Source organism: Pelodiscus sinensis, chromosome 19 (assembly GCF_049634645.1).
Source record: "Pelodiscus sinensis isolate JC-2024 chromosome 19, ASM4963464v1, whole genome shotgun sequence".
In the NCBI taxonomy this organism is placed as follows: domain Eukaryota; kingdom Metazoa; phylum Chordata; order Testudines; family Trionychidae; genus Pelodiscus; species Pelodiscus sinensis.
The window spans coordinates 19,006,764-19,023,082 of record NC_134729.1 but is presented as its reverse complement, the minus strand read 5'-3'; the positions used below and the strand labels follow the sequence as shown (position 1 = coordinate 19,023,082).

Below are 16,319 nucleotides of genomic sequence, written 5' to 3'. Positions count from 1 at the left end.
CTTCTCCAAACCACGGAACACTCATCCCCCCAGGTAGCCCCACCCCTTCCTTTGTTCAAACCCCTTCTCATGGTTCGGTGAGAAGTTTCCGCTGGCCATTGCCTATGTGTTTCTGATCAGGACAGCTGCCACCACATTGGGCAGTGCTTACAGATAGAGACCAGTAGGGGTCACTCACAGCCCAACACGGCAACCAGTTTCTGCCCAACCAGAGCGGATGCAGGGCCACAAGAGTAGACAGCCCCCTCCCACTACATCACACCCTTTTCTCCAGATTATTTATGAATCGGATGAATAGGACTGGTCCCAGTATGGACCCCTGGGGGACCCCCCCCAGTTACATCTCTCCATTCTGAAAATGGACCATTTATTCCTACCCTTTGTTTCCTGTCCTTTAACCAGTGATCAATCTGGGAGAGGACCTTCCTGCTTAGCCCATGACAACTTTGCTTAAGAGCCTTTGGTGAGGGACCTTGTAAAACGCTGGCCACCTTCATAGTCACCAGCTGCATCTTGAAAATTAGCTTGCCAGGCCACAGCCAGGGGCATGGGCCCTCCAGGTAGCCCCCCCACGGAAGGTGGCACCTTTCAGAAAGGAGTGAGGAGGATGCTCAACCCACAGCCTCTTCCGTGGGCCACACGGCTGCTGGGCCCGGTTCCCCTCTTCAAACGGCCGGAACGCCTTGACTTCTACAGACTCAGCCCCACAGTGCTCCGATGGGGCTGAGCCCACAAGGGCAGCTGAGTTCTGGAGCGTTGGATCCTGCCGCACCCCCTGTTGTTTCCATCACAGGCCGGGTTTGCAGTTTGGTTCAAAGACTCCCAGCCCTCTTTCCCCCATCCCAGCCACATTGTTCCTCAGGAACAGGATTGAGGCCTGCCCCTGAGAAATCCTTTGCCTTCCCAGCCTCTGGGCAAACCCAGCCTGGCAGGAAAAGTGGCTTGAAACGCAGCCAGCGAATTTCCTGGGGAAAGGTGTGAATCCGAGGAGCCAAATGACTCCCCCAGCCTCCTACCATCATCACCGGGACCCGGAAGGGAACTTTTTCTTATATTTAGCAGCACAGTCCCCCCGCCCCCGCCCCCGCCCCACACACACAACATTAGAATTGGGGCCTGTTTCACAGTGCTCAGTGCAAACTGACACACCGGAAGTGGATCTAGGCCCATCACTTCGCTCTCTGGGCCCACCCTGCCGCTGGCGGGAACTTCCTGTATGGTCTGCGTTGCCAAGGTTGGGCCCGCCCCTTCGTTTGGGCTGGCAGGGTGTGCCCCACCCCCGCCCGCCGTCGCCACGTTAACCTCGTTCTGACATTTCCTGGCAGTGCTGCCATGCCGGCCGGTTGCCATAGCAAACTGAAGTCGTCCAAACAAAACGGGAGAGAAAGCCTGATTAGCATATATTCAAATGAGCCTGGCCATAATGCAAAGTCATAAATCATGCCGTCGTTGCCATTCAATCGGTGGTTCGCAATTCATCCCCGTCCCTAGGTTTCTCAGCCGGCCGTGGCGGGCTGGGACACGGATCGCTCTCCCTGATGCTTTTCTGGGGCTCCTGCTACTCTACCCATTGCTGCTCCATGTTTGTGTAAAATGTCTGTGATTTGGACTACATTGGCAATGAGCGAAGACCCTCCCCAGCTCTTCTCGTCCCCCCAGACTCCTGGGGGGTGGGAACCTGAAGCTTGGGGGCCAGATATGGCCCCTGGCTTGCCTGGATCCAGCCCCTGAGGCTTGGGCCTCCCCCCAGCATTGGGGAGTCTATGCCAGAGCTCCAGCCCCACCCCACCCCACATAGGGGGCACACAAAATCTCCTAGCCTGGGTCCCCCAAGGCTCCAGCACATGAGGGAAATGTGGGGAGTGTCTTTCTCCTCAGTCGGGGGCCATGTCAGTGGGGGTCTGGTTTGGTTTTGGTTTTTTATGCTTCTGACTCACCTGCGGCCCCCTGATTGATTTTTCTGTGGGTCAGTGGCCTCCCCACCCCCAAAAAGGTTCCCCCCCCGGGCTGCAATATGTGAACGTAGAATCCGTCTCATCTCGAGCCACCGTGGCCCCATCCTGCAGACACATTTTGCAGCACCAAGAGGCCTCCATTTTACAGAACGGTGCCGGGGCCTGTTTGGTACACGACAAAGGGATGCCCAGGGTTCGGCGGGTGTGCAATCTCTCAGGCCCCCCCCTCACCTGAACCCCCCGCAGTCCCGTGCCATCTTGTCCCACCAAGGCCCCGGGAGGCAGGCCCGCGCTGTCCTCCCCATTCCAGGTGGCCTGTGAAATTCCAGGGGTGCAGAACTGGGGAAGGGGCGAGGATTGTGAGGAGCCAAGACCCTGCCTTTCCTTGCGGGAGGGGACATTTGCCTCCGGTCTGTGCCCTCTCCCTGATGGCAGAGCCCGAGGCACGCTGGCTAGGACTCTCTTATGGGCACATCCAAAGGGGTTGCCATGGAGATGGTGGCTTGGTGGCCAGCCTGTTTATTTCCCCCCAAAGCTGAGGCCTGTCCGGCTGCTGCTCCAGATCCCCCGTTTCCTCATCTCACCCTCAAACCCCTCCAAAATGAGCAAGCCTCCCCCATACGCCCTGGCCTCATGCCCGCTGGCCTCAGGTGTGAGCACAGCTCCCCCCAGTCCACCTCCACCTCCGCTCCTGGGCCTAATCCCCCGCACGCCATCATCTCGGCAGGTCACCCAGAGATTTCGCCAGGTCAGTGCCCCAGGGTGTCACCTTTTCTTCATTTTACAGCGCCCCCCACCCAGCTGAACAGCCCCCATCTGTGTTCCTTGGCACACATGCCCAGTTCTCCTCCTTGGCTGGGCATAGGGTTGCCAGATGGTTTAACTAAAAATCCCGAACACCTCCCCCCCCCCAAAAAAAAAACACCAGGGAAAAAATTCTGGGTGAGAAAAAAAAGGGGGGGGAGACCAAAGTTGTTGAGCAACAAATTTAAAAAATAAAAGAGCATGGCCCCTTTAAGAAAAGCCTTTGGAGCTTTTGGCAACGGCCATCTTGTTTTCCTGATGGAGCCAGAAAACAGCTTCTCTGCAGAACCAGGTAAGTGGGAGAGTCCGGGGGACTTAGGAGGCACAGAGCGGGTTGCTGAGCATGTGTAGGGTTGCCACGTGTCCAGTATTTTTACCTCCTGGCAGGGGAAAAAAAATCAGAAAATACCAGACATTTTAGGTGTCCGGTATTTTCTGAATTTTTTTTACTGACAGGAGGTGAAAATACCAGATTGTCCGGGTCAATACCAGATACCTGGCAACCCTAGCTGGGCATCTGGAACAAGGCACAAGGGAAACCACAAAGACGGGGCTACTCAACTTTAGAAGCCTGGGGGGCCACAATGATACAGCACATGCCAAAGGCTGCAATTTAAGTGTGGTTGCATATACATGCAAATATATATGCAAATATATGCAAATAGCTTCATTCACACAATGCCCCGGCGCTCCTGGCACCCTGGGGGCTAGAAATGCCGATACCCTGCACCCGTCTGTTCCAGCCAGCCCATCTGCTTGCGTCTTTCAATGCTCACCGTTCCTGGGAGACGCCTCACGGTGGTAGAGCGTGTTCCCAGTGGAGGCCGTGTTCAAAGGATCCCACCCATGGGCCGCGTGTCGAGTAGCCCTGCACTAGGCTATTTGGACAAACTTCCTTTCCTACCTCCTAGCTGCACCAATCCGCGGAGCCAGGCGAGCCTTCAATCAGAGCTCCTGGGGGTGGCACCTTGGCCTTAAATAGAAGCTTCTCAACCCACTCGGTTTTAGTAGCCATTGGGCAGGGGACCAGGCTGGAGCCTCCCAGGACTGGGACGTCCCCCCAGAAATCCTAGCGCACAGTCCTGGGTCAGACTGGACCAAGATGATGGTCCCTTCTGGTGTTGGAATCTACGAAGGTTATTGCAGGGTGTGACGGCGCGTTGGGGGTCCCCCGACTCCTGCACCCCTGTAGTGGCACGGACAGACTCCACCAGCCAGTAGAATAGAGGGAGTTTATTGCTTCTCCAGGACACAGCACAGATGGAATCTGGTTCCAGGGCAGGCCTAGGATGCCTCAGCCCCCCCTTGAGATGGGGGAGACTGGGCCCCTAAATCCCAGCCCTTTGCTTAGGTTGCTTCCTCCATGATACCAGACAGGAACTGACTCTCTTCCAGCCCTGCCCCCCAGACAGGGGTTGGTCTCTGCCTTCCTCCCTTTGTCTCTCTGGGAGGCGACCTGTCGGACAGGTTGTGAGCCCCTTGCCTAGTGACTCATCCGCTGTCCTGTTGAGCCGTGCTACAAACAGCCACCAATGGAGGTCACCCACTGCCCTAGCCCAGCAACCAGCAAGGCACCACCATAGCACACTGGGTTATAGAGCAGACAGCTCCCCCCACTACGTCACAGTGGGCCAGTTTGACCGGCATGCAGCCCTGCCACTGGGGGTGGGGTGCTCCAAGCCAGCTTGGTTCACCCGAGCATCCCTTCCCAGTACCTGACGCCAGGTACATTCTGCAGCAAAGTCCAAGCAAACCTGAGTGGTGGAAGGGACAGTCCACCCGGCTCCCAGCTGGGCACCACGTTGGGGTTTTATACCCAACACCCCTATACGAGAAGCGTCCCTTCTACGGAATAGAGCTCCTCAAAGCACGTCACTGCCTCTTTTCTACTGAGAGACAGACACTTCAGAGCAAAACTGAGGTTTTTTTCTCCCACTCCCACTCCCACTCCAATCCTCCCCCCTCCCCCACTTGGCAGTGGTCACCTTCTAAGTCTGGAAGGGGAGGGTGTTTTTCAATGAAAATCTGCATTTTGCAACCAAAAAAATTTTTTTTTTTGCATTTTCCATTTAATGAATCAACAGCCACCACATGCCGAGGCACCTTGATGGGAACCTGCATGGGGTGGGGGACCTTTTTTGGATCGGGGGCTGCTGGCTCATAGAAAAATCAGTCGGGGGCCGCACAAAAGGAAGAACCCCCTCACTTCACTAACGTGGTCCCCCGACTGAGAAGGAGAAAGACCCTCGCGCATTCCCCACGCACACCAGGCTAGTAGATTTTGTGGGACCCCCCCCAAGTCCTGGGGTGAGGCCAAAATCAGACCAAACCAGGCCAAAAGTGCTGCTTCCAGCCCCAGCTTGCCAGACTCTGGCCCGCAAGACTTGGGGCTCCCCCTCCGCAGTGGGGAACCACCGCTGGTGCTCCAGCTCCATGAGGGCTGGAACATCAGCACCAACTCAGAGGGAAGCCCTGAGGCTCAGGGGTCTGATCCAGGTAAGCCAGGGCCGAATCTGACCCCCGGGCCGTAGGTTCCACACCCCTGCGTGTACCTCTTGGGTCTCTCGTTACCCCAGAAACCAACATTAAGATAATCGATGAAATCTGAGTTGCCCAGGGAATTTCATCTTCTGCTTTCAAGAGTGTTTTGCAGTTGTGCAGTTTTAACCCAGACTAGGCTTATGGCTACGGGGAACACTCCTACCTGCCTGTTGCATCCCCGTTGTCTGCAGGGTTAGAGCGACCGTAAGCATCTAGGGTGGGAACTCCAGGTTAGCACAGCTCCAAAGGTCTGAGGGGTAGCACAGTGGTGGGCAGCTTGTGGCCTATGGGCCCCACATGGCCCATTGGGGTCCCGCGTGCGGCCCCCGAGACATTTTATTTCCCATTCCTCAGGCACTGGGTTGCCAGATGCCGTGGGTTTCCGCCAATCGGCCTGCCCTCCTCATTCGCTGGATGCAGGCGTTAGGGCTGAATTTAGCCTCATCGCTCGGTGTCCTAACCCCCCCTCCCTCCCCTTCCCAAACCCGAGCTAAAGAGTTACCAAGATTTGGCCAAGTTTGCTCCAAACTGTCTTCTGCCGTGTGTGTGCTCCGGGCGGGGCTGGGAAGCTCAGGAGGTCTTCAGCTGTCCCATGGAGGCACCGTGATAATTCCAGCTCAGCGCGACAGACCCAGGAAGTTTGGAGAAGCAGCCAAACACCTAAATGTTGCTTGGAGCCCCAGTCGCGGAGGCCCAGAGTCGGGGTTGCATCATTGTCCTGGAGAGCGCACCCTAGTTTGGGTGGCAACATTTCACAAGCCCGTTTTATGAGACTTGTCTTTGCACTAACAAAAGTCAAACAGCAACAGCTGGTCTGGTCTGGCGGGGGGGGCTGAAGCTCACATCGGATCACAGCTCGGAGTAGGGGGGGGTCTCATCAGGCCTTGCAGAGCAGCTGCTCGTTCAGCCGGGAGGTGAGGCTGGGGAAGGCATTGCTTTCCCAAACTGCCAGCCACACGCCTGCTGTAGGTGTACTGGGGGCAGAGTGTTGCTGTCCCTACTGCCCACCCTCCCCATACTCCAGGAAGGCTGGGGCCGGGGCCATGTGCTGTCCTGGTCCTGCAGGGAAGAGGAACTGGGGCTCTGTGCTTCCCCACCATGCTGGGGGGCGGAGCCTGAGCAGGGGGCGGAGCCTGAGCAGAAGGGGGTGGAGCTTGCCCCAGCACTACTTTGACCATCTACCCATGCCATGCACCGAGTGTTGGGGGGCAAGATGCTTATGCAGCAGTCACCCCCCCTTCTCCAACAGACACATACTGGCCGTGGCTCACCCCAGGGCCACAGAGCAATTTCAGAGCTTGGTCAGACCCCCGGGGAACCCCTGGAATGTCTCCCCCCCATCCCCATCCCTCTCCCTCTCAGGCTGGACAATGCCCCAACCCAGCCACCAGGCCACCAAAGCTCAGCAGACAGTGACATCTAGTGATCCAAGGGAAGAACTGCAGCCGGCCCAGAACCAACCTCTTTGAGGTCTTCACACTGCAGAGGGACGGGCCTGCTCCCTACCTGCGCTGGGCACTGTGCTGCTGCATCACTGAATCTCGTAGGCACCAGGCTCCTCAGCCCAGCTGCGCCCCAGAGCCACACGCTGCTGCTGAAGCCTCTGCCCGGGGCCAAGGTCAGTGCTGGTGACACCGGGTAGATTTGAACCTGGGGAGCTTTGTGGAGGAGCCTCTACAAGCTTGAGCTATAAAGCCAGCTGGGCTCAGCTCAGGCTGTAGCGCTCCCTTGTTCTTATCTCCCGCTGTACGTGGTCTCAGTACCACTACCAGGGTCAGTGACCCACACCGGGGGGTTCCATGGGCCTACAGGGGCTGGGTCTCTGATTCTGAGCAGCGAGGCTCGTCCTTTCGGGGCTCAGGCCCCATTTACAAACCTCCAGGGCCTGGTGCGCTAGCTTTAGTGCCCAGAACATCGTCTTATGTGCTCATTCTTACCCAGGATCTACAACAGCCCCGGTACCAGAACAGGGACGGCAGGCCATAGCGGCAGCTCCCAGGGCGCGTCCTGTGAGCAGCGTCCCCTGGAAGCGGGGTGCTCGGGCGGCCACTCAGAAGAGATACCAGTGCCACCCAGCTGATTAGCAGAGCACCCCTCCCCCAGTTAGGTTTTGTGTTTCGAGGGGTGGTGCACATTTGCAGATGCCTCCGTGCATATAACATTATTCCGCACATGAATGGAAACGATGAGAGGGAACACCTGGGGCTGGCAGGTTCTGCAGCAAGCTCTGGGGGTCACTCAGGGTTGGCCTGGCCCACCTGGGTTGTGTCACTGCTTCTGGGGACAACAGAGCCGCTGTCTCCGCGGGCCCCACGCCCACTGGCTGTGACACCAGGTAACAGAGCACGCCCGTCCCTTGGGACTCCTGGCTTGCAGAGCACCAGGACAGGTGCCAACGAGGGTGCTAGGAGGACTCCAGCTAACAAGGGTCTGACTCCCATCCTGCCCCCCCCCCCACGCCCTCAGCTGATGGCCAGGTACCCTCCCTCCCCTGTCACCCCTGGGAGTATTTGTGGGAAGTGGGGCTGCTCGGTGTGGCAGCCACACTCTCTCCAGGGCTCCCAGCCCCCCACTGGCCTCCTGCCCCCCTTTCAGGTGCCGCTAACCTGATTTGGGGACGGGTGTGGGAGGGGAAAGGAAACCCACCCCTCCCCCCACCTCCCCTGCCAGCAGTATCCCAGCCCCTCACGGGGCAGTGAGATCACACGGGGGCCAGACACACCCAAGTTTTTATTGGTTGAACCCGGGGCTGGACAGAACTGAATAAATAGAAAATACGTCCGAGCGGCGGCTGAACACTGTGAATCCAACGCGCGGGCCCGGCCGAGACTCGCTGGGTGCCGAATCCCCCCGCCACCTTCCCCCCGGGGCGGGGGCTCCCCCGCAGACCGGCCCCCTCCCCAGCCTGCTCTGCGCAGGGTTCAAAGGCCAACGCCCTGGCGTTCCCCACAGCTGGCCCCGGGCGGCTGGGCTGGTGCTAGCGGAAGGGGAGTAGGGCACCTGCAGCTGGCTGCTCTGGGGCAGGTGGAGCAGGGGCAGAGCTGTGGGGCAGGAGGGGGGCCCTGGCTCCCCTGTCCAGCTCAGAGGAACAGAGCTTCCACCCCCAAAATGCATTTAGCCTGAAATCAGAGAAGGGCAGGGGTGTATTTCAAACAGAGAGCGGGGGCTTCCTGTGGGCACTCACAGCCCAGAGGGTTCTGGGGCACCGAGGGGGGCTCTCCCCAGGCGCTCACAGCCCAGGGGCTTCTGGGGCACCGAGGGGGGCTCTCCCCAGGCGCTCACAGCCCAGGGGCTTCTGGGGCACCGAGGGGGGCTCTCCCCAGGCGCTCACAGCCCAGGGGGTTCTGGGGCACCGAGGGGGGCTCTCCCCAGGCGCTCACAGCCCAGGGGGTTCTGGGGCACCGAGGGAGGCTCTCCCCAGGCACTCACAGCCCAGGGGGTTCTGGGGCCAGGTACTGAGGGAGCCTCCCCCAGACACTGTGAGCCCATGGGGTTCTGGGGCCAGGCACCGAGGGGGTTCCCCTGGGCCCTCTGAGCCCATGGGGTTCTGGGGGAGGACACTGAGGGGGGCTCTCCCTAGGCACTCACAGCCCAGGGTGTTCTGGGGCCAGGCACTGAGGGAGCCTCCTCCAGGCACTCTCAGCCCAGGGGATTCTGGGGCACCGAGGGGGGCTCTCCCCAGGCGCTCACAGCCCAGGGGGTTCTGGGGCACCGAGGGGGGCTCCTCCAGGCACTCTCAGCCCAGGGGGTTCTGGGGCCAGGCACTGAGGGAGCCTCCTCCAGGCACTCACAGCCCAGGGGGTTCTGGGGCCAGGCACTGAGGGAGCCTCCTCCAGGCACTCTCAGCCCAGGGGGTTCTGGCCTTCCTGCGCCCAGCACTCAGCCATGCTCTGTGGTGCCCCTTGCTGCCCTGGGGTGGGGTGGGGGGGCTGAGGCTGCGCAGGGGACCCCAGGAGAAGGCCCAAGTGCTTCCGAGCAGAGGAGGCGGCGGGCGACAGACTGGGCCTGCCCCTGCAGTGCGGGCGCCCCCCACCCCGGCCGCCCGGCCCCCCTATCTCTGCCAAACGTCCGTCACTTGCAGGCGCTGCATGGGGCCGCCCCGGCGCTGCTCCTCCGCCGGCGGCCGGGGCAGGACCAGCGGGTAGGGGTAGGCCTTGGCGTACTCGTCTCGCTGGTGCGGGTCCCCGGGGCCGTCGCCAAGGGAGGACAGGCCGCTCAGGTGCTGCGGGGGGGCCGAGCTGCAGCTGACTCCCGGCGAGACCCGCTCCGACTTGATGCTGACGGCCTGGTGCTGGGGAGAGCTGCTGGGCGCCGGGGCTGCCTCCTGGGGGGGGAGCATTCTGCCGGCCGCCCTGCGGGAGGAAAGAGGGGGCGTGAGCCAGGCCGGGAGCCGGGGGGGACGCGGGGGGCTCCGAAGGAGGAGGGCGCCAGGGGAATCTCTCAGCCCAAAGCAGCCGGGCTGAGGCCGACCTAGGACTCCCGCCTCTGTCCCCACGAGCCTCTCCCAGGCACTGAGCCCAAGGAGATCTGGGACTGGGCACCGAGGGGTTCCCCTGGGCCCTCCGAGTCCATGGGGCTCTGGGGGAGGACACCGAGGGGGGCACCTAGGCCCTCACAGCCCAGGGGGCTCTGGGGCACTGAGGGGGGCTCTCCCAGGTACTCACAGCCCAGGGGGTTCTTGGGCACTGAGGGGGGCTCCCCTAGGTACTCACAGCCCAGGGGGTTCTGGGGCCCTGAGGGGGCTCTCCCAGGCACTCATAGCCCAGGGGGTTCTGGGGCACTGAGGGGGTTCTCCCAGGCACTCACAGCCCAGGGGGTTCTGGGGCACTGAGGGGGGCTCTCCCAGGCACTCACAGCCTAGGGGGTTCTGGGGCCCTGAGGGGGCTCTCCCAGGCACTCACAGCCTAGGGGGTTCTGGGGCCCTGAGGGGGCTCTCCCAGGTACTCACAGCCCAGGGGGTTCTGGGGCACTTAGGGGGGCTCCCCCAGGTACTCACAGCCCAGGGGGTTCTGGGGCATTGAGGGGGGCTCCCCTAGGTACTCACAGCCCAGGGGGTTCTGGGGCACTGCCACACTCCCTGACTGGCCGGGATGTGGGGCAGGGGGGAAAGTTTGCTGAGCTCTGGAAAAAAACGGCCCCTCACCCCTGGCCGAATCCCCCCCGGGATTTGCACTGGGGGGCGGCTCCTCTTCTAACCAGTTGTGCATCGGGCGGGGGAGAGGGGTGTTCAACTCCCTCCCTACAAGATCCCCCAGCAAGGAGAAGCTCAGTTAGCAGGCGATCCCCTTTCTTCCCTGCCCCCCCTTCTTCGCTGCCCCGCTGTTCGCTGGGGGCAGAGGTTCCCACGCGCTGCCCCAGCCCGTGGGCCCAGGCCTCTAGCAGGAAGCTGGTGCCATTGGCGACGGGGGTGAGCGGCGTGTTCCGCATTCCTGGCCGGCGCGAGATTAGAACAGGCGGCCAATAAAGCGCCACCCTCTGGGGAACCAGGTTCCCAAGGGCTGCCCCCGCTCACAGGCCTGGGAGAGCAGCTGGGAACCCGGCTCCGAGGGGCGGGGGGCACAGTGGCCTGGGCACTGCCAGGTTTGAATAGGCTTTGCAAACCTCCCGGGCCTGCGGGCAGAAGGTGGCAGGGGGTGTTCTCTGGAGCAGGAGGCTGGGGGGTGTCAGAAACAAACCAATCCCCGGGCTCCTTCGCCCAGCCCCAAATGCAGCTGCGATCAGTGTGCTGGGCCCGCAGCACGGGGCCTGTGGCGGACACGGGCCGGTGGCCCCGGCTGGAGAGCCGTGCTAGCGAAAAGGGCGCGTCTCTCTCCCGGTCCGAGCATTTGGGGCACAGCAAGCTGTCCCCCCAAACCCCGCCGGCTCCCTCCCTTGCCTTGGACAGTAACCACGGCTGCCAACCGTCAGTTCATTTACGGACAGTCTAAAAAATTAGCTGAAATTAGATGAGTCCGTAAAAGCCGTAAAAAAAATCAGGTGTCCGCACATTTTGTAAAAGTGCAAGACAATTTCAAACCCCAGCAATTATTCTAGAGCAATTCATAGAATCATAGAATCATAGGACTGGAAGGGACCTCGAGAGGTCATCGAGTCCAGCCCCCCGCCCTCAAGGCAGGACCAAGCTCCGTCTACACCATCCCTGACAGATGTCGATCTAACCTGTTCTTAAATATCTCCAGAGAGGGAGATTCCACCACCTCCCTTGGCAATTTATTCCAATATTTGACCACCCTGACAGTTAGGAATTTTTTCCTAATGTCCAATCTAAACCTCCCCTGCTGCACTTTAAGCCCATTACTCCTTGTCCTGTCCTCAGTAACCAATAGGAACAAATTTTCTCCTTCCTCCTTGTGACACCCTTTTAGATATTTGAAAACCGCTATCATGTCCCCCCTTAATCTTCTTTTTTCCAAACTAAACAAGCCCAGTTCATGAAGCCTGGCTTCATAGGTCATGTTCTCTAGACCTTTAATCATTCTTGTCGCTCTTCTCTGTACCCTTTCCAATTTCTCCACATCTTTCTTGAAATGTGGCGCCCAGAACTGGACACAGTACTCCAGCTGAGGCCTAACTAGTGCAGAGTAGAGCGGCAGAATGACTTAACGGGTTTTGCTTACAACACACCTGTTGATACAACCTAGAATCATATTTGCTTTTTTTGCAACAGCATCACACTGTTGACTCATATTCAACTTGTGGTCCACTATGACCCCTAGATCCCTTTCCGCCATGCTCCTTCCTAGACAGTCGCTTCCCATCTTGTATGTATGGAACTGATTGTTCCTTCCTAAGTGGAGCACTTTGCATTTCTCCTTATTAAACCTCATCCTGTTTACCTCTGACCATTTCTCTAACTTGCTAAGGTCATTTTGAATTATGTCCCTATCCTCCAAAGAAGTTGCAACCCCACCCAATTCAACATCTCCAGCGCTGCTTCAGCCATTGGACTGCAGAGCAGCGGGAATTGGACGTTCCAGGCCCATGACTGAACGAGAGTTAAATAGCAGGATGTTCTTGTGATGTACGAACGACAACGATTCCTTTTGGGCCACGTATGTCATCTTAACAGAGCACAAAAATGACGCCCGTAAAAAAGAATGTGTCTGGCCGTAAATGTTTCCCGATTTGTCTGTAAATGAAATTTCTGTGGGTTGGCAACCCCGGCAGTAACGAACCCACGGCAGGAGGGGATCTCTTTGCTAGCCCGTGCCCCGCTCCTGCCACCAGATGGCACCAGAACCTACGAGGAGGCGCCCGCCCAGCCTGCGTCTGGTTTCGCCCTCAAAGCCGGGAGGGGACCCAGCTGGCCGGCGACCTGGGGCCCAGAGAGAAACGGGGAAAGTCCCCCAAAGGGGATGATCTAACCCTGCCCCCTGCAGCGAGGGAGGCTGGGGAAGGGAGCCCGGCTCCTGCATGGATCCCCCCGCAGAAGAGCCCCGCTCTGCCCCCCGATCCGGGGAGGAGGCTGGGAGCTAGACCTGGGTCTTACCCCAGCGGCAGGTGCGCGGAGGCGGCCATGTCGCGGTGGTGCTGCCAGGAGCCAATGGTGCTGGGCTGGAGGAAGCCGGGGTGCGGGGGGGCCTCGCCGGACCCGTACTCTGCCAGGGAGAAAGCCCAGGGGCCGTGAGGGGGAGAAGGGCGAGCCCGGAGGGGGCAGACCCAACCTCTTCGCACCTGCGGGGCCGCTCACACCAGGGCTGCGCCTGGGAGGGATGCCAGGGGGCTGGGGATCCGCTCTGGGTGTGCCCGGCTCCCGCCCCAGCGGCAACGGCCGGTGGAGGCCAGGCTACGAGCCCTGGACAGGGATTCCCCGAAAAGTCCCAGGCGGCTCAGTTCCATCCCGCAGCCCCTGGCGAGGGTGGGGAGACCTCAAGGCACAGGGGCGAGCGGGGGTCCCAGGCTGGGGGGTCCCCCAGGCCTACCTGCTTGGCTCGTGGAGAGGAAGGGGAGGCCCCCGAGGCCGTGGACTGACATGCTGGCGTTGCTGGCGGGCAGCACCGGGCTCACCGTCTGCAGGCCGGGGTAGAGCGATCGCTGCTGAGACAAAACGAGCGTCCGGTGACCGAGCTCCCAAGCGGCGTCCCATCCGGGCCCTTCCCCCGCTGCTTCCCGCGGCCCTGCAATCACTCCTCTCCCGAGCAGCCCAGCGCACTCCGCCCGCCCCCCAGCAACGTCCGGCGGGCGTGGGCGGGCAGGGCCATGCAAAAGCCCTGATGATGCGAGAGTGCACGCACGACGTGATGGTGCGAGAGTGCACGCACGACGTGATGGTGCGAGAGTGCACGCACGACATGATGGTGCGAGAGTGCACGCACGACGGTGGGAGCGTGCGAGAGCAGGACTGGCAGCGTGCACGGGGCTGGGTGCGCTGCACATTGGGGGTGAGCGGGCCCTACATCCCGGTGCACCCCCACAGCCAAGGGATCGTTCCTGGCTCTTTTTGCCCCAGCGGGCCCAGCTCCCAGAGCAGAGGCTGCCGGGCAGAGATCTGGCTTTGCGCCGCACTCCCCTGTACAAACCAAGAAACCTGGAACTACCCGACAGCCCCCTCCCTCCGTCACGCCCCTTGGCTCTGGCTCCTCTACCAGGTTCTTCCCTCGCTCCCCCGCCCCGTGCTGGCACCCACCAGCTGAACCCCCTTGAGGGCCGCAGCCTGGCCGGGGCGCCATGAGGCCTCTCAACAGTGCCCCCCCCAACCCTGCCTTCTCTGCCACCCCCAACTGGGCAGCTGCTTTTCCACGGGCAGGGCCGGTCCTGCTGCCTGGCTGCTAGGGCTCTCCAGGGCTTGCACGGGTTCAATGCAGGCTCGCCCGGGCAGCTGCGTTTCAGGGGGACCCTTCCCCGGCCCCCGTCACCAGGCCGCACGGCGCGTGGCACTTACCGCCGAGGTCAGACCGCTCCTGGCGCCGGACAAGCTGCTGTGGGTGTCCACCCTGCGGCCGTCTGCCCCGAGGTAGAGCGGGGGAGGGGTCTTGGTAGCCAGGGCTCGGTTCAGGTTGCCATGGGTGAAGAGAGGGTAGCCAAGGCCTGGGCAAGAAGAGGGCAAAGGTTAGCGGGTCTGGGAAGCTCCGGGGCGGAAGCCCAGCTCGGGGCGGGGAGAGGGGTGTGATTCGGAGCCATCTCCGAGGAGGCCCGGGGTCGCCGCGCGCCCCCACAGCGGGTACGTCCAGCTCCTGGCACAGCGGGCTCCCTATGCAAACGATAACGACTGTGCCGGCAAATTCGCCCCTGCCAGGAGCGGGCTCCGGTGCTCCAGAGGGGGCGCCCTGGCACCTGGGGCATGGCCGGAGAGCTCTCCGGAGCCGGGCCGTGTTTAATTCGCAGCCGCATTTCTCTGCAGCCGCCACCCGAGAAGAGAGGCCACTTGGGGGAGGGGGAGGATTGGTTACGAAACTTAGGAAGGCCCAGAGCTGCCAAGTCTGGAGTCTCGCAAGACGGGGGAGGAGCGACCCTGAAATCCCCAGCTCCGGGAGTCAGGGGGACGGCGCGAGGCTCTCGGCTTTCCTTCCCAAAAAACGACGCGTTTTGTCTGTGGCGAGAAGCTGGGAATTGGGACCCACGCGCCCAACGCTCCCCGTTGGACAAGTCCCCTGCTCTCTAGGGCCAGTCTGGCGAGGGATCGTTTCGGGAGGGGCGGGGCTAGCGCGGCGGGGCCGGGCCCGAGGAACGCAGGCGGGATTCCAACGCTGCCGGGCCCTGGGCCAAGCCGAAAGCCACCGGGAGGCAGCAGAGGAGGCTGGGAGCCCCGGCCCAGGCCCCTCGGACGGGTCGGAAAGCCCGGCCTTCCCGGAGCAGGGCCCGCAAGCAGGGCCACTCATCTAAGAAGTGTGCGAGGGGAAGGAGGGGGAGCTCAGCGGAAGCCTCCTCGGCTGCTCTGACTGCAAACCCACTTCCTCCTCCGAGCAGCGGCGCACCTGGGCTGCGGCCAGGACACCAGGGTCAGGTGTGGGGGGGGGAGCCGTGACGCCATTGGCAAGGAACGGAAACGGTTTGCTCCCGGGGCCGGCGGGCTCTGAGCCGGGGACTCACAGCCCAGCTCGGGGGGCAGCCGTCCCTCCGCGCGGGCACCCCGTGGCAGGACCTCCCCCCTCCCCACGTCACTCGCACAGAACGGGCAGCAGCGCCTGCTCTCTGGCCCCATTCCGCCGTCCCCCCCCCCCCCGCCCTGGGAGCGGCTGCCCCCGCCTCCCCGGCCGTGGCCCTGCAGCCACGGAGGGCACCTCTCCCCATGGATCTCCCCCAAGCCTCTTCACCCCCTCCTGCCTCGGGGTGTTGCCAGGGGAGCGGGCACCGGTTCAGCTGGCGCACGGAGGAGCGTGGGGTGTGGGCACCCCGACGCCCCGCTGGCCCCCGGGCCGACAGACGCAGGGGAAGATGGAGAGAGCCGCTCCTGGAACCAGAGGGCGAATCCCCCTCCGCTGCTCCCACAACCCCGGAAGAGGAGAGGGCCCGGGCGTAGGAGGCCCCTGCTCTCAGGCCTGGGTCCCTCCGAGGGCAGGGGGCTGGCAGGGCCGTGAAGGGAAAGCCCAAAGCCACCCAGCCCAATCAACTCCCCTTGCCGCAGGCCGGGCGGTTGGAAACCTCCTCCTCGGCGCGCATTACATCAGGCCTCCCCCGGCAGGAAGAGCCCCGCGCCCCACGGGGTCACACCAGCCCTGCCCACGGCGCAGCAAAGCCACATGTTACCCACCGACACCTTCGTCACCCACCCCCCCTTTCCCCTCACCCCCACGCCCGGGGAGTTTCCACTGGTCAGCCTCAGTCACTTTTTCCAGCCCACAGTCACCGTCGAGCCTGGTTGCACTGAGAGCGGCTGAGGTTTGCAGGCTCCCCCCCGCCCCGCTTACCCCTTCGCGCCGGGGCGAGGGGCCACTGGGAACCAACGCTCCTGGTCGCAGGGCAGACCGCAACCCCCACCCAAGACGCAGGAAGCCGGCAAGTGCCCGTCCGGAGCAGAAATGCACGTGCGCGCCCGGGCGTGTGGCAGAGTGGGCACGGTGGGTGCGTATGCACGTGTGT

The 16,319-nt window shown here is 61.9% G+C and overlaps 1 protein-coding gene across 4 annotated transcripts in view; it reads right to left on the bottom strand.

Annotated features, from left to right (window-relative positions):
- Positions 1–8,010: 8,010 nt before the first annotated feature.
- MEF2B (myocyte enhancer factor 2B) overlaps positions 8,011–16,319 on the bottom strand; it is a 76,594-nt gene continuing 68,285 nt past the window's right edge. For all 4 annotated transcript variants that reach the window (XM_075902831.1, XM_075902830.1, XM_075902833.1 and 1 more), the window contains 4 exons: positions 14,182–14,327; positions 13,223–13,334; positions 12,790–12,898; positions 8,011–9,652 (listed from right to left, as the gene is read on the bottom strand). In XM_075902831.1, coding sequence (XP_075758946.1) covers positions 9,352–9,652; positions 12,790–12,898; positions 13,223–13,334; positions 14,182–14,327 — 668 coding nt within the window. In that variant the 3' untranslated portion in view covers positions 8,011–9,351. The remainder of the gene's footprint in view (positions 9,653–12,789; positions 12,899–13,222; positions 13,335–14,181; positions 14,328–16,319) is intronic.